General features: G+C 49.8%; 1 protein-coding gene across 1 annotated transcript in view; it reads left to right on the top strand.

Moving 5' to 3' along the window:
• SLCO2A1 (solute carrier organic anion transporter family member 2A1) overlaps positions 1–17,201 on the top strand; it is an 80,986-nt gene that overhangs the window by 50,569 nt on the left and 13,216 nt on the right. The window contains exons 4-9 of the mRNA XM_072726899.1: positions 9,313–9,540; positions 10,347–10,445; positions 12,533–12,669; positions 14,427–14,505; positions 15,075–15,239; positions 16,306–16,495. Coding sequence (XP_072583000.1) covers positions 9,313–9,540; positions 10,347–10,445; positions 12,533–12,669; positions 14,427–14,505; positions 15,075–15,239; positions 16,306–16,495 — 898 coding nt within the window. The remainder of the gene's footprint in view (positions 1–9,312; positions 9,541–10,346; positions 10,446–12,532; positions 12,670–14,426; positions 14,506–15,074; positions 15,240–16,305; positions 16,496–17,201) is intronic.

Here is a 17,201-nt window from a genome sequence, read left to right as displayed (position 1 = left end):
GCTCCGCTCAGGAGCAGGGCTCCTCCCTCAACAGAGTCCCTGCTGCATCCTCCTTATGTGAGTCCATAGGATTTCTCTCAGTTGAAGCATGGGCTGCTCTTCTGCTCCAACAGGAGTTAGAGCAGCCTGGTATGATGGGTAGAGCATGGACTTCAGCATTCAAATGAATCTCAGCCATTTACTTGCCAAGGCCCCTTAAGCAAGCTACTACCTTACTCTTCTAACCCTGTTTCCTTATCTGTAAAATGGGACCCATAATAACTTCACTTTCAGGGTGTTCTGAGGGCAAAATTAACACAATATAGTATAGGTAAAGTATCTGGCCCATGTTACCTGTCCAGCACATTTTTCTTTGTCTGCGCTTGTGACATTTGAAATCTGTTACTCGTAAGTAATGACCCCCAGACCTATTATATCTTGATTTCGTCCCCTTGGAGCAAAGCTACTCCAGAAATGAACATGGGAAATGAAGAGTAACTGTGTATTTTAGGAAAAAAATAAAGAGGGGCTGAACATTGTGGGAATCATGGAGACCTTTAACAACTAATTGCTAATTTTAAAAAGGCCAGGCAGACATTTATGAATGTTTAGATTTTCTAAATGTCAGAGGGGTCCGGAAATGTGCCGTGGCGCCTTTAGAGAAAAGACTAAGCTACCCAGCCAAGCCTCCAAGACCACTTCTGGAAGGCTCAGAGAGGTTTCAGTAGATGGGAAACAGGCCAACATGACACCAATTCCCTTAGGAGATAAGGGAAGGGTCTTCGGAAACCAATGTCTGGCAGGACTAGGTGTAACCCGTGAATGCTTCTAAGCCAAGGCCAGAGGGAAGTTGGCCCCTACACAGACAATGGATGCGCACAGGCAGGGAGCTTCCTGTAAGATAAGAAGTGGGGGTTGGATTGTATTTTTGAAACAGTTGGGAAAAGAAAGGGAAGAGTCACTTTCTAGTCATTTATTCATAAATGTGCCAGCTTACCCATGCTCATTCATCCCAACGGTGTCCCTGGGAAGGAGGGTGTAAGGAGGCATAAGGAGGGGAAGCCTCAAGCTCCTGGGTGACTGGGTCCCTTCCTCAGTGGATAACACACAGGGGCTGGAATCAGCGCCCCAACGCCCAGAGCAGAACCCACTCCGCTGAACTGTGGAAGCCATTCAGGGTCCTTCACTGAGAGAACTGCTCATGACAGATAAGCTCAGGGCTGTTCAGTAGTGAGCACCCTGCCATGGTGTAAGATGGGTTTGCTCAGAAGTTGTGCAGGGGGACAGGGGAAGTGTGAGTGTGTGTGGGGTAATTATGTATAGGTGTATGTGTGAGGGAAGTATTTTATGTGTAGGAAGTTTATGGGGATCCCTGGATGGCTCAGTGGTTTAGTGCCTGCCTTCAGCCCAGGGCGTGGCCCCGGAGTCTCAGGATCGAGTCCCGCATCAGGCTCTCTGCATGGAGCCTGCTTCTCCCTCTGCCTGTGTCTCTGCCTCTCTCTCTCTCTCTCTCTCTCAATCTCTCTCTCAATCTCTCTTTCTCTTCCCAAATGAATGAATAAAATCTTTAAAAAAAGAAAAGAAAAGAAAAGAAAATAGTGGACCGTCAGCCTCTCTTAACATTTGTTTTGTGGGCAAGTCACAGTCTCCCACCTGACGAGCCTGGAAATGAGACCCCATGTTCTCCTACGTCTCCAGCTGAAGTCTGAGCAGAGAGACCTGAGCGTGGCTCCCCCTTCCAGTCAGGCCCTCAAGGCTTGTTTAGTCATTTCCTCTGTTCAGAAATGAGGCTGGGGTGGCAGCCCTGCTTGGGTCTGGGCGGGGGGCAGGGGGTAGGCAGTGCTAGGCAGCAAGCTGCATCCTGCAAGTTGTGTCCTGCACTCTGCTCCCCTGGGGAGAGTCACTTCTCCAGCATCCCTGACTGACTGTATGTCTCGGGCATGGTGGGAGGTTCTGGGAGGTGGGGCGGGGGGGGTCTCCTTGGGAGAGTCAGCACACAGGGTGGAAAAGAAAGAGTGGTGACTATTCCACTGGCTTTGGGCACAGTTGGGAGTGAGGGATAGCCCCACAGAAACAGAGTCTGGGCCCTTGTTCCACTGGGGAATATGGTTTGAAGAAACCATTGAGCTCTCCTGCAGGAGGCCTGGGGCTCCCTGAAGATCCCTGGAGAACACAGAGGAACTTCCTGCTCTTCTTGCCACGCCTGGTAGAGCAGAACTGCTGGCTGTGCCCAGACACCTTCTGCGACCCAAGGGTTTGGAATGGGAACCACCAGGCACATTTGGGCAGTGTGCTCCCCACCGGGAGGCAGAAAACCTACAAGAGCAGTTTCTTTCTCTCGGGGGCAGAAGGATTCTTCAGGGTCAAGAGCTTGGATTGGCCACCATCCAAGGATGTGAGGCTCAGAGCTAAAGGGAGAAAACTGCAAAGAGAAGTCAGGACCCACGTAATGGTGTCAGGAGATGGGGACTTTGAGAGGTGATTAGGGCACCAGGGTTGTGCCCTCATGAATAGGATCAGAGCCCTTATAAGAGATCAAAATGCTCCCTCACTCTATTTCTGCCTTGTGAGGACATAAGAAGTCTTCAGTCTGCCACCCAGAAGAGGCTCTCATCAGAACCTATGTGTGCTGGCTCCCTGATCTCAGACTCCCAGCTTCTAGAACTGTGAGAACATAAATTTCTGTCATTTACAAGCCACTCGGTCTATGATACTTTGCTATGGCAGCCCAGACCGATTCTATTAGATTCATTCTCCTTGATTGGAGCCCCTCCTTAGAGCCTCATGCCTAATTTTGAGTTTTCAGGTTTGGACTGTCTTATTAACTATTCCTCTCAGCTTTGTGTCATTTGTGTCATTCACAAATTTTCACCCAAGCCTGTGACAATAGCATTGGGTGGTGTGCAATTAGGGCCACCATATTCTGGGTCACACTGGCCCCTTGATGCCAGCCCTTGATATGCTTTGAGCCAGTTCTCCCCAAAGGACTTTCTCGCCACATGTCCGCATCTTGTCTACCAGGATATCATGACAGGCTTTGTCTAAAAGACTTCCTCCAGTCAAGTAACACCATGTTACAACTTCCTGCTGGTCTGCAAGCCGCACTAACAAAGGAAATGAGGTTGGTTTGGCATGACTGGCTCTTAATGAACTCATGTTGGCTCAGCTAATCACTTTTTTTTTTTCAAAGAGCTCCTCATCAGCCTGTTGAATAAATCTGTGAAGAATAAGTTCTGCTTCACTACCAATTGGGGGGGGGGGTGTATATTAAGCTCACATCTCTTCCAATATTAAAATTAAATGGCTCTGAGCCACCATCCAAGTATCCTTCACTCCTGTCCACTGAGAAACTGTTTTGTTGATGAGCCAAGCCAGGCGATGCCTCCTTCCTTGGCCTGGTGGCAATTCCCCAGGGTTCAGGGGCAAGGATGTGGGTGGGGCAAACCCCTTGCTGGCAGTGTAACGTCCAGTGTCGTTTCACCATGCACAGTGCACCTGCCCTCTCACGTCTGGCTCATTGGTCACCTGGCCTCCTCAATACAAGTAGGCATTTTCCCTGGGGCCCCCTCTAGGGTGGGGTGATGGTGTGAGAAGGGGTGTCCAGCCTCAGCCTCAGAACTAGTCTTGCAAACTCAGTCTGAGAGCAGAACACAGGAACACACTCCTTCCACTCCCCTGAGCTCACTCTTTTCTCTCAAAGATATGAACCCTTCTAAGCAGCTCCTTTATTCTAATCTATCCTCTGCTGGTGATCTACACTGATCTTACTTGTCTCTAGTTTCTAGACCCAGTCCCTAAGTTCTTAGAAACCTGGGCTCTATTGCCTATCTCTAGGATTCCACCATCTTCCTTCTCCATTTAAATTTCTCAAAGTTTCTAGCCTCTTTGGATGATGTTTTTATTTGATCACTATGTCCCATGTTATAAGATACTCACTATTTTTAATCCTAATAAGAATATTGCAAGGTAGATATTATTATATCTGTTTTGGGATGGAGACATTGAGGTTCTGAGAGGCCCCCAATCAGTGAGCAGTAGAACCGAGATTTGAACTTGATTTATCTGGCTTCAAAATGTGAATTCCTTTCACTACCCCATGATGTGTCTCAGGCTGTCAAACCTAATTCTGTTGGGTTTCTGCTGGTACAGACTCTTTTCTCCTAGTTTCCCAAAATAAAACACATTTTGGGATATGCATATGCCCATAGAAATTATTTTGTAAGTGGAGACTTAGTCTAGTTGGAATAGACCACATATTATTAGCGGGACGTTATGGAGTATCAGGGTTTTGTGAACTACACTGAGAATCCAATCACTTCTGATGTGTGAACAACCTACTTTGCAAACCACTTTGAGATCTCAAATCACGACTGAGTTTGGGACAGTCTGTTCCAGGCCTGCTGGTGGGTGTTGCCAGAGTTTCGGGAAGAACTGTTGAGAAGCTGAATTTAGGAGGATGAGGAAATAGGTCCTTCAGAATGGAACATTCTGAATGAGGTTCCCGGGGTTTGCTGATAGCCTGAGGGTTTGGCATCTTGGCCATGTTTCCAAAAAACTCTCCAGAAGCACCCCCCTCCCCAGCCTTTTCCTATTATTCTCTAATGAATTGCTTCTGAGGCTTGGGTCTTGCCTCACTTGACCCTACTCACCCACAAACCATGCCCCCTTCTGAGCAGGGAGGTGTGTGTGGCTTTCAAGGAACGTAACTTGAAGAAGGACTCACTGTTGCCCTTCTGTTCCCTAAAAGAACTCTCTTTCCTCTACCAAAATGATGAGCATGACTAGTCAAAGGAAAGCCCCATTTGCTGTGGCCTTCTTATGTTGCTTGACCCTTCTAGGGTCCTCTCTCAGACCCCGTTTCAGATCTTTGTGTAGAGACTTCTTATACCATTGGCCCCCTCCAGCTGACTTCAGCCTGGCCACACATGGAATGTGTGTCCTTGAACAATGGAGTGGCTAGACCTTAGTTTGCCCAGATTTGCCCTGTCTCTGTAGGTACCCTTCTAAGGAAGTCGACCTTCCTGACACAAAGTCCTCTATCTTTCTAAACCCACTGAGGGGTCCAGAAATTAGAACTGAATCTCTGAATTTAAACTGTGGAATGAGTCAGAGGGTTGACTCACGTGCAGCTGGGGTGGTGCTGGGGTAGCTGGAGGAGGAGAGAGGTCCCAGCCTGTTTCTGGTTAGCATTTCACAGCCCTGTGAAAACTGGCACAGTCAGACTTCTGGTGTCTTGTGGGAAAAGAATGTGTTCTGATGAGCTTGAGCCTTCCAGAAGTCTGCCTCAGGGAAGATGAGAAACAGACTGACATCCCTCTAATCAACAGACTCCCCTACCTCCTTTTCCCAGGGCCCTCCAAGATGGAGGAAAGAGACCTTGGGTGGGCAGGCACCCTCTGGAGTCTGTGGTGGCTGGACTAAGCAGGCATTTCTCTGACCTTACCACAGGATTTGATACGGTGGGAAGGTCAGAGCTAGCAACATCAGAAGACGAGGTTGATGTGCTTCCATAAGTCAATGGAGAGTAACCCGGTACAGGCCCCTTGCTGAAATGCTTGAGAAACGGGGAGAGGTTATTCTGTCTCCTTCAGATGGGCCTGAGCTCCTAAAAGAAGCTGAGAAATCCACTCCAGGGAGAAGGGTGGAGTGGGGCAGAGAAAGCCAAGTTCCCCACCTCCCCACTGGTTTTGCCAAAGTCTTCTGATAGAAGGTCTTTTCCTCTCCATCCTTCTAGCCCTTGGACTCACCGATCCCTGTCCTCTAGATTTTTAGGGGAAGATCCTAATGGTCTAACGGTCTAAATTCTAGAAGACTCCACTCTTACCAGAGGAAGCCGGCCATGGCCACCCACTGCAGGAGTCTCAGGCGTGAATTCTTAGGAAGCCTACACTATGTTTGTCTCTGGCGTAAACACCTGTGCCCACATCAAGCCAGGGAGCAGCAGGTCCTACCCATTGTTGCACCCTGCTCTTCCTGGCTTCAGGGCTCCCTGCCTCCAGGACAGCCAGGTGCTACATCCCTGAGGGCAGTGCTACCTGGTGAAAGAAGCCTTGTCTTCTGCAGGTGAATTTCGTATGAGTCACGGCCTGGGCCAGAGTGGATTTGGCCCCAGTCAGGCCTGGCATAAGGAAAAGAGAGTTCATGAAGAGATCTTGGATCGATCTGGAATGCAGAAGAGCCAAAGAGGAACTCCAGAGACTTGCAGTTGGGGCCAATTTTAAAATACACATTTTAATAAAGGCAGTTCCTGACACGGAATTGACATTCTAAAAGTTAATAATAACAAATGACCCCCATAGGGTTTTGCCTCCTGGACATTTCATTAGGTGGAATTTTGTGAGGATTTTTGTGGCACTGGCATACCATGCAATGTGCCATGTGAGGATTTAATAAGCCGGTCAACATTTTTATGATCTTCGATGACCATTAAATGTCCCACAAAAAAAATAATTTTACCAACCAAGCCAGCAACAGTGTTCTAATAGATGTGAATGTCGAAAAATAATAAGAGATCAGAGAAATCAAGAACTATACTCTTCCCTGGGTGGCGCAGCGGTTTGGCGCCTGCCTTTGGCCCGGGGCGTGATCCTGGAGACCCAGGATCGAGTCCCACATCGGGCTCCCGGTGCATGGAGCCTGCTTCTCCCTCTGCCTGTGTCTCTGCCTCTCTCCCTCTCTGTGACTATCATAAAAAAAAAAAAAAAGAACTAGACTCTTAGGGATCCCTGGGTGGTACAGCGGTTTAGCGCCTGCCTTTGGCCCAGGGCGCGATCCTGGAGACCCGGGATCGAGTCCCACATCGGGCTCCTGGTGCATGGAGCCTGCTTCTCCCTCTGCCTATGTCTCTGCCTCTCTCTCTCTCTCTCTGTGTGTGTGACTATCATAAATAAATTAAAAAATAAAAAAAAAGAACTAGACTCTTAAAAGAAACACTTATTCTTTAGGCCTTCATCTACCATGTGCCTGTGCTCCAGCAGCTAGCCTGCCCTCGTGTGTCCCACACACGTGCCTCTGGGCTGTGCATCACAGTCTGCACCACTGCAAAGCCGGCCAGCCCTCCCCGTCCCTCGTGCAATGCACCACCTCACCTATTTTGCTATCAAAATACCTATTTACTGGGTCAGTTCCACTCCCTACACATAGGCCTTGCAATCGGTCTTAATGTTTCCAGTGTGTTCGTTGCACTGCTCCCGTCATGATCTTCAACCTTCCGGGATTTTCCTTAGGATACAATCCAAACCCCTTCCCAGGACACACAAGCCCTCCAAGAGCGGCCATGCCTCACCCTGCTTAGACCTGGATGCTGGTCATATTGAACTTTATTTCGTGCCGTTCATTCCCTGTCCCCCACCAGCCCCTGATAACCACCATTCTACTCTCTTTCTCTCTATGAATTTGTCTATTCTAGTTTCTTCATATAAGTGGAGTCATGCAATGTTTGTACCTTTGTGTCTGGCTTTTTTCGGTTAACATAATGTCTTCAGGGTTCTTCCATTTTGTATGTAGCAGGTATCAGACTTTCCTTCCTTTTTAAGGCTCAGTAATATTCCATTTTATGTGTCTATCACATTTTGTTTATCCATTCATTTGTTGATGGACATTTGGATTGTTTCCATCTTTTGGCTATTGTGAATAGCCCTGCTATGAATGCTGGTGTACAAGTCCTGCTTTAAATTCTTTGGGGTATATACCCAGAAATGTAAATGTTGAATCTTATGGTGGTTGTATTTAAGTTTTTTGAAGGAGCTGCCATACCATCTACCATCATGGCTGCACCATTTTGCATTCCTTCCAGCAATGTACTAAGGGCTCTAACTTTTTCTTCATCTTATACAAACAACACTTGATGTTTTCTGTTTGTTGACATTGTTATTGATAATAGCCATCCTGACTAATGCGAAAGGATATCTCATTGTGGTTAGGATTGGAACAATACTGTGGTTGCTTCTTCAATGAACTGTGTGCCACAGTAGGCTGAAGTTTGTGAAGGCAACACTCATGCCTTTGTCTCTGTCACCTCCCTGTCCCCTACCCCAGCAGAATGCCTGCCCACAGTCACTATTGGCCAAATAACTGACCAACTGAGGATGAATAAAATTTGGTCCCTGAGGTTTTTCAGGACTCAGCATCCAAGTTTTCCCCTGTCTGGATGACCTTAACAAGAAGACACCTTATCCTTCCTTGGTGTTCCTGGGACAGGCCTCCTGTTCATTCCATGGGGGAGTTCTGTAGGCCAGGAGTTTTCAAATGTGCCCTATACAAACATCAGTATAGAGGACAGGTAGGGGTGGGACTAGGGGGACCAAGCATGTGTGCCTGGGGAAGAGAGAGAGCAATGAGGAGAGCAGACCCTTACCCCACCATCCAGGGCAGGCTGGGGCACAGTTGAGCATGAGGGGCAGATCTGGTCCACAGCCCTCATATTTCCTCTCTTTGGGGCTTTGAGGCCAACATAGATCAGTGCTTTACCCTCTCTGGCAGTACCCCAAATGAGAATTAAAGGGAATTATGTTAGTGTGAAATGACAAACTCATAGAGCAAGATCAGTGATGTTAGTGGTGTCCATTGACTTGGACAAGGTATGAGAAAAAGGGATCTTCTGGAAGGGACCCCTCAAGAGCTCTCGAGGCCTTGCAGAGCTGACAGTGCTGATTGGTTAGTGTGGGCCAAGTTAAAAACAATGGCATGGAAGTGGCAGTCACAGGCAGCATGGTGCTCACAGCATGCTGGGAGTCTCTGGGACCCTCCCAGAAAGGAGGGATTGAACTTGAAGGTCTCAAGTCCTTTCCAGCTCCCCAAATTGTAGGATTCTTGGTTGCTGCCCACATTCAGTAAGGACATTAAATGCCTTTGTGTGACACAGTGCCAGGCTTCTCCAGGAATCAGGCTCCAGGGGTCATGATACAGGAGGGATGCATCCCAGGTGGGGATGACACTATCCTCTGTGTCTTCTGTGAGCCTTTGTCCTGCTAAAGAGAACCACACCCCAGGGACCCCAAGTCCGAGGCTGAGCACAGAGCGTTTCAGTCCAGCAGGCCTGGATTTTGATCCTGGATCTCCCTTTTTCAACTGAGCAACCCTTTCCTCTGGGAATGCCGGTATCAACCTCCATGATCAGCTCCCTGCCTGTACCCACAGAGGACAAAGAATGGATAACCATGGGTGGAAGATTCCTCTCACCCAAGAAGGGCTGCTCCTGGAACAGGGAGCCCACACTCTGACCTTTGTGTCTACAGTCACTTCCCAAAGGCCTGAGAAAAAGGCCAGATTTGGAGGCCAGCTGGTGGAACTAGAAGACCAGGTGGTGGTTACTGGCGTGCTCTCTCATTACAGGGAACAGCAGCCACTTCCAAGCTGAGCTCTGTCAGAAGCACTGGCAGGACCTGCCCCCTAGTAAGTGCCATAGCACCACCCAGGACTCCCGGAAGGAGACCAGCAGCATGTGGGGTCTCATGGTGGTCGCCCAGCTGCTGGCAGGCGTCGGGACGGTGCCCATTCAGCCATTCGGAATCTCCTATGTGGATGACTTCTCTGAGCCCAACAACTCACCCCTGTACATCTGTGAGTCACAGGCTTGAGGAGGGCTTATGGGGATGTGGCCGCGTCCTGAAGTGGCACTCGCTCAGGTTTGGGGGGCAGACATGTGGTTTGAATGCCAGCTCTATTACCTAGCAACCGTGTGATCCTGGGCAGGTGACTGGACCCCAGGGCCCCAGGTTCCTCTCCTGCAGAGCGGTATCTGCATTGGGCAGCTGTGGGATTACATAAGTAATGTATGTAACCTCTTAGGGCCACACTGGGCATGGGGGAGCTCCTTTAACAGCCCCTGAAAATGCTGCTGTCCAATCCTCCAGGTATAGGCCAGGGTACACGTGTCTTCCCAAACTGTCCACTTAGGCCTCAAAGAAGCACAAGCAAAGCAGATAACAAATGACCATCTCACTGCCCCCATCCTTCCCTTAGAACAAGCCGCAATGAGCATTCTTGAGGCCCACGCCTCCAACAAGACAGAGCACACCCACTGGCTCCGTGGCCCCACAGCTCCTGCCAGGGTTCCCAGCACTGTACTTGCAGGGAGCTTCGCCCACAGCACACCCAGCAGGAATCGTTAAATGCTGGGGAGGCTTTCCCTCCTGGCAAGTGGGTCTCTTTGGTAGCTGGCTGGAGGAGAAACAGCCTTGGTTCCACACATCTCAGGATCTTGGGTGATTCTAGTCTTGTCTATGGGAAATGCCCTTGATGTGGACTTGTGAGGGCCAGGGGACAGATGGGGTGACATCTCAGGAATTCCCCAGCTAGGGAGAGAACCCGGGACTGCCACACCCTCTCAAGCTCCCTCAGCCTCCTTTTCCTTCCCTGCTTTCCAGCCATCTTATTTGCCATCTCTGTGTTTGGACCGGCCTTCGGATACCTGCTGGGCTCCGTCATGCTGCAGATCTTTGTGGACTATGGCCGAGTGGACACAGGTGAGTGTGTACAAGGATGCCCATCCCACCACTGTTTCCAGGGGACAGCCTCCCCAAGTCCCAGCCAGGCAGGGCAGAAGATGAGCTTTAACTCCAGATGCTTGGGCTTCGTCTTTCCCTCACTCATTCGCTCCTGCAGAGCCTCAGGCAGCCAGGAGCAAACTGCGTGCTTCCTCTTGCACAGGACACTTTCTGTCCTCGAGAAATGTGTAGCAGGAAACCTAGAAACTTGGGACAGGGCTTCAGCTGTTGCTACCATAACTGCCCATCTTGGTAGTGGTATTAAAAATAGTTTTACCGTTCTTGGATTCAAAGATGGCGTTGATTATTCAAAAAAAAATTTAATAAGAGCTCTTTTGAGGATAAAGAGGCACTATGTAAAACATACACATGGATTATGATTCACATCATGTTTAACTCTGTGAACACTGGTAGTAAACAAGCTGTGTCTAGTCCTGGTTCTACCTATTACTGGGTGAGTGATCTATATCTTTCTGTGCCTCAGTTTCCTCACCTGTAAAATGGGGCTAATGGTAGTAAAATAAAGTTGTTGTAAGGATTAGAACATGCCTGATATATATATTTAGAGGTTAATAGGTATGAGCTCTTATTCTTCACAAAATGGTATGGACTAAATTGCTGTATATCTTAGAATGAGGAAATATGGTCCATAGACCAGGACACATGAGGTGTCCACAGGTCGCTGAGGTGACCACCCATGAAGCCAGCCTCCCAATGAATCCTGCAAGGGCTCATGGCCTTTGTAACCTTGTCCTATGCCACCCAGACTCCCAGAGGGCAGGGAGAGCCAGCACTGTCACAGAGGGGCAGGAAAAGTGCTTTGGAAGGTCCAAGGCAGGAGACAGTGCTCCTGCCTGAGGTGGTCAGGGAGGGCTTCCTAGGTAGCTGACATCTGCATTCATCCCCATTGGTGGGTAGGATTTCTGCAGGTAGTACTGGCCTTCCAAGGGGAGAAAAACACCTGGACAAAGGCAAGAGACGGAAGATGTGTGGAATGTGGGGATGAAATAAAGTTCCCACCCACCAGAAGATGTGACTAGGAGGCAGGTCTGAGCCAGACACGCAGGAATAATACTCCCACCAGTTCCTGGCACACAGACCGGAGTTTGCCTATTACACAAAGAATATGGACAGACATTAAAGCCACCATCCTGCCAGAGTCCACAGATTCCTGTTCCTGGGTACTGTCAGACCATGATGTCTTCAATGAGGTGTCACCTGTCTTTACTTCACATGACAAGGAAAAGCCAGGAGAAGCTTTATGCCTCAGGGTCAAGCCATCTTTGCCCTTTTCCTGGCACTTCCTGAATCAGTTCCTGCCTCTTGGTTGCCCAAGGAGACTTGCAGCTGAGCTCCCAGGACCAAGGACAGTGCTCAGAGATGCCTGGCATGTTTGACTGAGGGCCATTCTGCTACCTTCTCCCTCCCTCCATGCCCACATGGTTTCTTTACAGCAAGAGGCACAATGGCAGACTCTCAGATGAAGATGGGAGACATTGGCTGGGTGAAGCATCTCCTTTGGAGGCCAAGCAGCTCACTCTGATGATAGTTGTTCCCTCAGGCTTTTAAGGGTTATGAGTTCTCCTCCTTTCTTAGGGATCAGTAAAGTGGGGAGGCAGTAGCATTCAGTGATTAGGAATGGGTTTGGATACCAGAGAGACATGGGTTTAAAATCGACCAATGAAATAGTACTTACTAGCCCTAACCTTGGAGCAGGGCAAAGCTAATATCTCTGATCCTCAGTCTTCTGATTGGTTGGAGGTGGGTGGATGCAGCCTCCTTCACTGATATACCTACCAAAGGTTAGGAATAAAATAAGATGAGGTCCAGGTTCTGATTCCTTCAGCCTGGGGATTATCTCATGCTCTGCTTCATGCACAGTGGCCACCATGCTCTGGAGACCAGATGGCCTGGAGAGGGAATGCTGTCTTGACCCAGGTTCTAGCTCATGCCTTACCTCTTCTGCATCATGGGAAGACAGCCCCCCTGATCAGAGACCCTCTTTCCAGTAGAATGAGATGCCGCATTCACTCAGAAAGCACTTGTTCTCTTTGCTTTCTTTCTAGCTGCGGTTAACCTGAGCCCTGGAGATCCCCGGTGGATTGGAGCATGGTGGCTGGGCCTGCTCATCTCCTCAGCCTCCTTGGTTCTTACCTCTTTCCCCTTTTTCTTCTTTCCTCGAGCAATGCTCAGGGAAGCAGAGGTAAGGTTCTGAGAGCCCATGACTCTGCCTCTTAAGAGTTCAAGAAAGGGAGGTATGGGGAAAAAATAAACTGAACTGAGAAACTGCAGCATGTTAAGCAAATTCTGGGTGAAATCTAAACAAGTTGCATGACACAGGACTTCTCAGAGGCTTTGAGAGGTGAGAGTGTTGGTGAATTTCCAGACAGCCTCTCACCAGAGTGCCCTTTCCACGTCAGGCATCAGGAGGGTTCCAGGGAACATAGTTTGGGAAACACCAAATTCATAGTAAAGAGCCAGGAAAAGCCAAATATATGGACTGGCAAAGTTGGCCCCTCATGTGTGAACCTGCAGGACTGAGTGGGAAGGAAAGCTCTAGAGCTGAAGAGCATGAGGGTGGGCTGAGAATGAGTTGACTATGCGTGGATGGACCTTCTGTGTGTCTGCCAGCCCTGCCTCCTGGGAAAGAAGTCAGGAAAGGATGAGAATGGAAAACAGAGACAAGAGGGCTGGGTGGGGCTTTGATGTTAGGGTCTAAAACTTGTTCTGATCCCATGAAGTTCCTGGGGCACTGCAGTGACCACATAGGTGGCATCATGGCAGCTGGGTTGAGGTCAGGGAGTCAGGAAGGAGGGAAGGCTGGCCATCTTAAGAAGTCTGTGTAGAGATGAAGGATGAGGCTGAGTGCCAGCGCAGTGGTTGCCAAACAGCTGAGGCAGGACACAGAGAGATGTTCTTGGAGGGGGTGCCAAGTACTCAGCAGTGGGCAGATTGGAGGAGAAGCAGACGAAGTTGGCACCAAGGTTTCAAGCCAGAGCCCGAGCTCAACATCTGGCAGTGAGGTGTGTGAGATCTAGGCCCAGCTGTGGGAGGAGTGGCAAGGGTGGGAGAGCCTCCACCTGTCTTAGGGAAGAACTTCAGAGGTTGTCAGTGCATCGTGGTGGTTTGGGGGTCAGGCGAACTTGAGCCTTAATGCCACTTAAAACCTAGCAGAGTGATCTTGGGCAAGTTGCCCTGTTTCTACATTTCCTTTAAAATACTGGAGATAGAGCACCTGTCTCAGAGGAGGCTCTGAGGAGTGGAGATGTGTGTGGAAGGCTGGGCACGGTGCCCGATGTGGAGTATGCTCGTAGTACATGGAGCTCCTGGGCCTGGTGGTGTGTTCCCCTGGGAAGCCCTAATGGCGTCAGAGCCTGGGGCCCTTGCACTCCTCATGTAGGGGTTTAGAGCTACAGCTGACAAGTTCACAAGAGGTAGGTGAGCTCACTGAGGTGGTATGCATAAAAGCATGGGCCAGGGGCCAGGACGCAGCCTGGAGTGGGACTCAACTTTGGGACCAGAATGAAGCAGGGACTCCATAGAGGAGATGGAAAGAAAGAGCTGGAAGCAGAGGTCATTGTGGACCAGTGTATTCCAGAAGCCTGCCAGCTCTGGAATCTGAGGACAGCGAGGAAGTGTAGACATGACAGACAGACAAGATCTAATCAGTCATCTTTTGGCATCAGTCAAGAGAAAGCTAGATATGAATAACATGCCCAGAGGGATCCCAGGAGGCATTGGCATGGTTGTGTTCTGGCCAGCAGCCACCGCACTGGGCTCACTGACATGCAGGTGGCATTGGCTTCAAGCGAGCATTCTCTGGGCGCCCTCCCCCACACACCTGGGGCAGCTCACAGCTGCCCATCCCTGAGCTATCGACACCAGGAGGGGCAGGGGCCCAGGGTAGGGCCACCACATGGAGTTTGGACCATTAACGCTCACCCCCTTCGCTGCCTTCAGAGGTCTCCTGCCATAGTGGATGAAGCAAGGAAGATGGATGAGGCCAAGCCAAGAAGCTCCCTGGTGGATTTCATTAAACGTAACTAACCGCCCCAGCAAATCCCTGGGGGGGGGGGGGGCGGTGTAGCACTGGCTTGAGGTGGGGGCAGGGAGTACCCCAGCCCACGTGGTGTTGTGCATAGGAAGGGGCAGCTAAAGCAGGTGGTCTGTAACTGGCCCATCTCCCAGGAGCGGTTCTGCTAGAGGCCCTGGTGACTGCCGCTGTGCAGGTTCCAGGAGACTCAGATTTAAGCAGAGTCAGCCCTGCCTCCATGGTGTGGCCCCCATGTTCTCTCCCTCCTTTCACATGGAGGTGGCTGTCATGTGTCATGCTTAACACCATGTTCCCAGTGTTAGCCCCATTTCTATCCAGCCCCCGCCTGATATCTTCTAGGCACATCCTCACTTTGCTTAGCCTGTGAACGTGTTGAGTGGGAGTCGAGAGGCTGTGTGCCCCTGGACTGGCCACTGAACATCTTGGTGCCTCAGATCTACCCCGAGGAAGAGAGGAGAGCTGCCTAGAGGAGGAGGAAGGGCAGTGACTAGTCCCAGAGCACCCCTGTGGTGACCGCCACGAGGGCCCGGCCCCTGACAACCATCTGTTGACAGGGTTTCCTCGCATCTTCCTGAAGCTGCTGATGAACCCACTCTTCATGCTGGTGGTCCTGGCCCAGTGCACCTTCTCCTCGGTCATTGCTGGCCTCTCCACATTCCTCAACAAGTTTTTGGAGAAGCAGTATGGTGCCTCTGCAGCCTATGCCAACTTCCTCATCGGTGAGTCTGGAGGGTGAGGGCGCTGCAGGAGCTGGAGAGCCCTGCCTAGGCCCTGCCTGAGGGAGCGGTCGGGCCCTCTGCTGCCCATCCAGGGACGGGAGAGGCCAGACCGGACACAGACAAGAGCCAGAGGAGGACTGGCCCAAAGGAAAGAATTTTAAGGACATTTTTCCTGGTTAGCAATCTAGAATGTTCTTAACATATCTCTGGGGTCCCTATCATTCCAGGCAGGGGTGGGCAGAGGATAGGATCTGTCTTCCTCTCTGTCAGAGGGGCTGGAAGACTGACAGCCTCCCAAAGGCCCTGACTCCATCAGGGGCAACAGAGAAAAGAGAAAAGCTAGAAATTGGGGTTAGGGAAAATGCCTCCTGGTTTTTTTTTTCCCTTCTTCACCAAGGACTTGAATACCCACTTGGGTAAGGAGTATGTGGCCCAGTGATTCTCCACCCTGGCTGCACTTTAGGATCTCCTGGACAGCTTTAAAAAAATACAGATACCCAGGCTGCTTGCTCAGCCAATAAAAGCAGACTCTCTGGGTGGGCCCAGCATTGGTATTTTGTGCAGCTGAGATTGAGGAGCACTGAAGTGGTCCCACCAAGTACCATAGTGAACTACTGAGCCCAATCCACAGGTGAGCCTGGTCATCTGGAGATGGCAAGATGGTCGGGGCCTTAGCTATGACCTCATCCCTTTAGCTTCAGTCACTAGCTAGCACATGAAATGGGGCACTACCGTGTGTGATCCAGCTGGTATAATGAGGATGCAGTGAGGGGCCAGGTAATGAAAGGCACCTAATAAATGCACCTTCAACCCACATCCCTCTGGCTGCAAGGGCTCCACTTATTTCTTTATTCTTTGCATAAGCAGGGCAATCTGCTATGTCAGGGTAACTCTGTGGATATGCCTGGCAAACAGTAAATGCTCAATTAATGTCATTTATTACCATTAAAGTTGAATGTATCGAATGTTTCTTCAAGCAGCCATGCCCCCTTGCCCATGGTTCAGCTCGGTGTCTACCCCCAACTCCCAGTCCTTTGCACCCAGACCAGCTTCTCTTTGTTTGTAGGTGCCGTGAACCTCCCAGCTGCAGCACTGGGAATGCTGTTCGGAGGAATCCTCATGAAGCGTTTTGTTTTCTCTCTGCAAACCATTCCCCGCGTGGCTGCCACCATCATCACCATCTCCATGATTCTCTGTGCCCCTCTCTTCTTCATGGGATGCTCCACCCCCACGGTAGCAGAGGTCTATCCCCCCAGGTAATGGGAACGAGAGGTGAGGAGATCCCCTTTGCTGAGGCCAGAGCCTAGATCTGGCTGCCATACATCTTCCTTTCTGCTTCTTCAACTCTTTTCTCTCCTTTTTTACTTTTTGATCTAATCTCTTATGTGGCAACTTAGAAAATGGGGTCTTGAATCATATGCTTAATTATGAGAAGAAATCAGAGGTCCTAGTGAGCCCCACCAATCAGGGTCAGGGTTCTGTTTTTTAAGAAGTGCCAAAAACTAATTAGTCTGGTTTCAGGATGAATCTGTAGGGCAGTGAGCCTCAGGAACCAGGAAATAAGCTATGTTTAGCATCAACTCTGTGCCGGCTACAATTACAAAGTCTCCTTGAGCTGCTGAAGAAAGATGAGAGGAGGGGACTTGAAAAGATCTGGGAAAGAACAATGGAAGTGATGGCAGACTCAAAAAATTGGGGCAGGTGAGGCAGAGGGCAGGTAAAGTATACCTGTCAGTTTGCATAAAGCAACCTGGTCCCAAGGTTTAAGTCTGGCTTCATGTTCAGGAAGAGCTTTAGAGGCCCATGAGAGGAGGGTGCTGAGTGAAGGGCATTTATTTTTTCCTGGGTGCCCCTTCCAACCACCTCTTCTTTTAGGTTTTGCCTAATGAAGTTGCAATTTTTGGAGAAACTGTACCTTTCAGCCTTGGTGTTTTCTTTTTTTCTTTAAGATACTGTCTTTTG

This window comes from Vulpes vulpes, chromosome 11, assembly GCF_048418805.1.
Source record: "Vulpes vulpes isolate BD-2025 chromosome 11, VulVul3, whole genome shotgun sequence".
Classification (NCBI taxonomy): domain Eukaryota; kingdom Metazoa; phylum Chordata; class Mammalia; order Carnivora; family Canidae; genus Vulpes; species Vulpes vulpes.
Note: the sequence above shows the minus strand (reverse complement) of the source record. Positions and strands in the feature narration are given on the sequence as shown.